Genomic DNA, 6,588 nt, shown 5'->3' on the forward strand with positions numbered 1-6,588 from the left:
TTTAATGTCCAAGGATTCCTTGTTGAAATGGGAGACGAAGGCTCGGATGGACTCATTAGGTTTTTGTTTCACGCTCAAAAGGTTGACGGTGGTCTTTTTATGTTTCATGATACTCTGAAAGCGGGTGATGAAGGCTTCGTAGAGCTGAGTGAAATTGGTAATTGAATTTGGCCTCAGCACTGAGAACCACGACGTTGCAACACCTTTGAGCGATGAGGTAAAAGCTTGGCATGAGACGATCTCCGTTCTTCTATACATGGTCATCATTGCGTTGAAGTAGTTAACGTGATCGGTTGGATCAGTGGTCCCATCATCCCTGTCGAAGGGATGTGGCTTGAACCCCGCAGGAAGAGGGTCGTTCATGATCTCTGGAGGGTATGGGTGCTGCCCGATCATTGAGTAGGCATCCCCGACTGACTGCTTCTTCAAGCCTTCAACTTGCTCAGCGAGCTCCCGCAATCGCCGCTCCACTTCAATCTCCTGAGGTTGGCCATCATCCCGGTCTTCCAGTTCTTGGCCATCACGCTCTTCGGTCAGTGGTCGGCCGTGATACGCATCCATCCGAGATCGATCGTCACGCTTGATTTGGTCGGCTCATCCCCGTCCGTTCACACGGTGACTCATCCCTCAGGGGCTTCGTGGTTGATCCTCTCGGCGAGTCGGACTTCGGCTAGAGTCTTCCTGACATGTGCGACTTCTTTGGTGGTCTTCTTGTCGGCCTCGGTGGTCTCATTGTCGTGCACTCTCCCCAAGCCGGTCCAAGAAGACTGACCTTCGAGCCATCGAGTATTCTAGGCCGAGCTCATCATGCGTCCTAACGCCACTCGGCGCGCTTGTTCTCCAAGGTTTCCGTTCCCATTCAGCCGAGGTGGGGAAGTTTGCTGAAGTGGTCGGGATGACCCTATCCGACTCACCTCTCTTCTGGTTTGGTCACCTATGAGTTGAGGTCCCCCGCCAGCAGGTGCGAGGGGGAGTAGAGGTGCGGCTAGCGCCTGACGCAGGTTCCCTCCCCGAGCCAAGTGAGCCGTGAGGGTGCATAGTGTCTCGTTGGTTTGCAACATCTGTAACTAGAGGTCCATGACTCGTCGATTACTCGCCGGAGCATCCGGGTCCAAGTCCTCCGGTATGGGTGGTGGTGGTGGCAAGTTAAACCCGACTTCCGTCGGGTCATTCTGTGGCCGATCCTCCTGCGCCACGTCCAGAAAACTACCGCTGTTACCCCCATTCACAGGTGGGATGGGGTCGGTGGCGGTGTTGGTGCCACGACTGGTTACTCCTCCTCGGGGGTGTCTTCCTGCGGCTCCTTGATGTGAAGTCTCAGGTGGAGGTGAGTTCCTTACGCCTCCATTGGGTTGTGCCTCCTCCTCCCGGGAGGTGGTAGTACGCTGGCCTGATCTCGTATGCACCATTATCTTCACTCTTCGATTGGTAGAAACGACAATGGTTGATAGACGTCGTTCCCACAGACGGTGCCAAATCTGTTGCATAAAAAACCTCCGGTCTGGTCCACCTGGGATGAACCTGCAAAAAACCGAGTGAGCAAAGGAGAGCTGGTGTGGCTCTGGCCAAGGACTCTCCGATGCCTAAGTCAGGTCTCCAAAGCAACAACGTTTTAACTTAGTGAAAAGTTAGTTGGCGTTTGAACCTCATACCTGGGTATTTATAGTGTGGCCTTAGGCAATTATGGGAAGAGTCCTTGTAAGAAAAGAGTCCAACTTAGGTAGGAGATCTCGTACCGAAGTTATATTTGGAAGTGGACTCCTCGCATGGTAAGAGTCCTTAGTTGAGTAGGATACGATTCCATTGTTTGATAACGGCTGATTCCAAGTGACTCAGCATATCCCGTGATCTTCGGGATGAGGTGATGTGGCCTCGCGACTTACTCAGGCTACGGTTGTTGTTGTGACTTGGTACTTTCTTGGGAGGTCTAATCTATAGCACTACGCTGATCCTGTGTTAGGCCTAGTTTGAATCTTTGATCCGAATGTGGGCACTCGGTTCTTTCATCGGGGGTTGTTTTGTCATCCGAGTGTAGATCACTCAGGTCTTCAATCTTGAGCTTGAGTCCGAGTGAGAGTACTCGGTCTCGACTAATCCTCACCTGAGTGGGAGCACTCGTCTATCCTCCCGCATAAGCCGAATGTGAGCACTCGGCTCCTCTTCATCATGTGTGAACACTCGGCTCCTCTTCATCATTGGCCGAGTGTGAGCACTCGGTTCCTCTTCGTCATGGGCCGTGTGTGAACACTCGGCTCCTATTCGTCTTGGGCCGAGTGTGAGCACTCGGTCTTCATCGTTCCCCTGGTACGCATTGCTGGTTGGGTGTGTCCAACATTGACTGAGTCTTGGCTTAGTCCGACCGGTCATTCTTGTTCCATCTTTAGGTATCCCCGTGTCGTTCTTTTATTGGTCCATTATTTCTTGACTCATCAGGTAGAAAGATTAACGTGCGACAACGTTTTGGCATCAAATGATTCAATTTCATTTTTCCTCTTCTTCACTTTTGTTTTTTTATCATTTCTTCATGGTTATTATTATATGTAGCCTCCAATTCCATCTTATTGTTCTTTGGAGTTCATTTCCATGCATTCAAAATGATTATTTATGTTATCCTCTTAACATATACCATGTGGCATTCTGGTTAGGGCCTAAATTTGGTGGATAAGTCTTCACATCATCATTTGTTAGTTGTTTAAAATTTTATACCAATCTGATTTTCGCATATATTTTCATAAAAGTTTAAAACAGTTGTACAAATTTAGAAAGTGAGTTCAACATAAATTCAATGGAACTATTGAAATAAAAAAAGCAAAAAAAAAAAACAGAGGGTAGAAATTGCTCGTGTCATGATATCTCTCTTTCTCTCAGTCATTGAGAAGCTTATGATAATGATCAATAAGCAGGTTTGACGGCCAGGATTTCTTGAGAAGAAACAAGGGGAAGAAAATCATGTTTGTGGGGGACTCCCTAAGCCTGAACCAGTGGCAGTCGCTGACATGCATGCTTTATACATCAGTGCCACACACCGCATACACTGATGTGAGAAGAGAAAGCCTCTCCATTTTCACTTTCACGGTTAGCTCTTCCTCTACCATCATCTTCATGTCCCACTCCTAACCATGGTTTTCGGAATCGGTAGAGGATTAGGATCTTGGTTTGAGGAATCGGTATCAGATTGGTCGGATTGGTATATCAGTGGACATCAATATCGATTCCTGACCAATCTTAAATCGGTGGATTGGTATGGACCAAGGGTAAAAATCTTTTTTAAAAAATCCGATTTTTTTGAAGAAAATGGAGATAAATCAATCCGATCTGAACCTATAAAGACCAATCCGAATCAGTAGATCGATTCCAATCCGGATTGGCCGTATCTGATAGATTTCTACTTGGTTTTAGAAATATCATTTATTTTACCCTTTTACCCTTAATCTGAATTGATCTATCGATACAGGATTGTTTCAGAATTGAGGCCATGAAACCATGACTGTCGATACTGATATGGATCGGGCAGTTTCGGCAATCCAATACCGAAACCGATCCCTAGAACCATGCTCCCAACTCCTTTAGTCTTTACCTACAACGAGTGAGAGGGTTTAAAAAATCGGAACTTAATCAGTGGAATTGGACGATTTGAATCTAAATCAGCTGACACGAATTATGAACTTGGATTTATTTTTTTTTAATTAGTAAAATAGTAGAAAAATCAATGAAACTTAACTCTTATAGTAAGATCTACAAACCTGCTTAATAAAAAAAAATTTAATGACAACACATTTTTGTAAATCATTGCTTATTCTTCCTCCCAATATCAAAGTTTAGGATTTCTCCGATTCTTTGTTTTTAAACCTTTTGAAAATTATTGTTAGAATATTGAGAGATCAAACCTAATTGTTGCCTTGACAGTAAGAGAGCTTTCAAAGTATCTCTTGCACTAATTCTTCTGCAAACCTGTAATAAAAATTGTTATAAAAAATGACGGGGTGAGTTGTGTCACTTGATACTGTCCTTAAGACCGTAGACGCCTCCAATGGTGCAACCGGGAGTATTGCAAATCGACCTCCAAGATAAAACAGCCCACTGGCTCTCCTAGTAATCGTGCACTCGACTACTAGACCCTTTCGAGTACTACAGGGCTATGCTTAAACTTAAAAGAACTCACACAAAGGACTTTTCCAAAAGCTCAAAAGAAACTAAGAGAATGCATGAACAATACATGCAAACTCAAATCACACATGCACTTCTAAAGATGACTTGATTACTTGATTGATTGATACACAAAGATACTAAGCCCTCCTCTATTTATATACGAAGGAAGATATAATAGAAAGGAGGAATTAAGAGGAGAATTACGAAGAGAATTCAAGAGTCCAATAACTGAATAGAGTTTCTCTTTTCTTCAGGAGCTTCAAGGGTAGGCTACGTAGCAACCTAAGAATTATCATGAAAAGATATAAGTGTCTCCTAAATCAACTAAAGTGATAAGTAAATAAAGACATAAATATTAATAAAACTTATTTTGTATTTAAACCTATTTTGAATCTTAATTTGTTTTAAAACTTCATTTAAAACCAACAAAACCTTACCGCAAGGAGATAACCATAGTTGGCTTACAAAGAGATGTTGGAAAGTGATTCTTTTCATCATTATAAGCGAAGTGAAGAGATGTTGGAAAGTGATTCTTTTCATCATTCTTGTGTTTCCTTGTTGTTGGAAGCAAGAAGGGAGTTGATTAATTTCCTTTTTGCAGGAATACAACGTTTCATTGATGCTCTTTCGATATGCATTTCTAGTGGACATAGTAGCTGAAAAGATTGGCCGAGTTCTCAAACTTGACTCCATTCAGGGAAGCAAAATATGGCAGGGTGCCGACACTCTTATTTTCAATTCCTGGCATTGGTGGCTCCACACTGGAAGAAAGCAACCGTATGTGTGAGCTAAGAGAGCTCTTAATAAGTCAATTAATTTGCTTTAGTTACCACTTTAAACAAGTACTTATCAAGTAGTGTTCAAGCTCTTCCTTGTTTGTTTACAGTGAATGATATATATATATATATGTTTGTGTTGCAGATGGGACTATATTCAAGAAGGAAATAAGTATTACAAAGACATGGATCGCTTGGCTGCCTATGAGAAGGGTTTGTCAACTTGGGCCAAATGGGTAGACTCCAACGTTGATCCTTCAAGAACCAGAGTCTTCTTCCAAGGGGTTTCTCCTGATCACATGAAGTAAATTCTTCTTTAACTACATCAATATATATATGCACTTTAAAAAAAATTGGGTTGGTTTTCTCTGTGGGGGAGTGTGGCCCCTTTGCGTGTGTGGGCTAATAAGAGCGCACACATTGGAATCATGGGGGTGGGGTGGGATTTCCACCTTTCATGGGGGCAGGGCAGTCATTTCTCTCTTATGTGTCTAGAATTCCTAAAGTTCCAGAGCTGAAGGAGCATGTTCAATCAAGCCATTTAACCTATCTCATACTAGGCTAGCCTAATCTAGGGCCCACTCTAGACGGCTCTCACCCTGTCAGTAGATAGCTCTTTCCATGGTTTCGCCCTTATGGCTGCTTTCATTCTACTCTAGGTAACCCTTTCCATGACTCTCGAAACCCACTTTTTGTTACTCAAACCCGTGACATGATGTCAGACTCTGATACCAAATGTTATCAAGCCCTTTACCCTATCCTAGACTGGCCCAATCTAGCCCCCATACATTAGATCAAGCCCCATTTGGCATATAACAACCCATCTCACTAGAAAAATTTCATCCCAAAATGAGTATAGAAAACATCCATCGGGTTAAACCTTGAGCCAATATCCTTACTCATTTGCGCTGAACTTTACTACTTTTAATCTTCGTTACATGATCAAGAGTCATTGGATTTGTTTCTCTCTCCTTGTTCTTTATTTATTTTCTAATACTTTTGTAAATTATTTTATTAAAATCAGTGGGAGCGATTGGAATGAGCCACAAGCAAAGAACTGCCAGGCGCAGAAACAACCAGTGTTTGGATCAAGGTATTCAGGGGGTCCACACCCTGCAGAGATCAAAGTGAGAAATGTGTTGAGTAGGATGGTGAAACCAGTATATTTGCTCGACGTGACAATGCTCTCACAACTAAGGAAAGATGGACACCCCTCAGTTTATGGCAGTGGTGGGCACTTGGACATGGACTGTAGTCATTGGTGCCTTGCGGGTGTTCCTGACACTTGGAACCAGATCTTATATGCAACACTTAGCCAGCATTAGATTACAAATCAGAGCATAGATTAATTTTTCTGTTTCAATGAAATTTCTTGTTCCGAATTGAAAGATATAGGGGATGGTGGCCATTGACATTTCTGATTGTCATATGACGAATAAAATTCTCATTGTTATTGAAAAGGGTTCACTTTTTTTTTCCGATCAAAGGTGGGAAATGCCCCTATTTTCCTTAATTTTTGCTTCAGCCAAGAGCCGTAGTGTTTTTAGGGAATTGCTTTCTGTTTTGTACTCGGCAATGGTAAGTTCTTCTCGTGCCTTGGTAATCCAAGGACTTTCACTCAAATAAACAAAAGTGGAAGCAAACTGGGAATGATGTATTGAAA

At 43.0% G+C, this 6,588-nt stretch overlaps 1 protein-coding gene across 1 annotated transcript in view; it reads left to right on the plus strand.

The window, feature by feature from the left end:
- The window catches only part of LOC122639577 (protein trichome birefringence-like 43), a 32,977-nt gene extending 26,670 nt beyond the window's left edge, over window positions 1-6,307 (plus strand). The window contains exons 2-5 of the mRNA XM_043832445.1: window positions 2,904-3,075; window positions 4,751-4,926; window positions 5,071-5,229; window positions 5,950-6,307. Of these exons, the coding sequence (XP_043688380.1) occupies window positions 2,904-3,075; window positions 4,751-4,926; window positions 5,071-5,229; window positions 5,950-6,250 (808 nt within the window). The 3' untranslated portion in view covers window positions 6,251-6,307. The remainder of the gene's footprint in view (window positions 1-2,903; window positions 3,076-4,750; window positions 4,927-5,070; window positions 5,230-5,949) is intronic.
- Window positions 6,308-6,588: the final 281 nt, after the last annotated feature.

The sequence above is a fragment of the Telopea speciosissima genome, chromosome 9 (genome assembly GCF_018873765.1).
Source record: "Telopea speciosissima isolate NSW1024214 ecotype Mountain lineage chromosome 9, Tspe_v1, whole genome shotgun sequence".
Classification (NCBI taxonomy): Eukaryota; Viridiplantae; Streptophyta; class Magnoliopsida; order Proteales; family Proteaceae; genus Telopea; species Telopea speciosissima.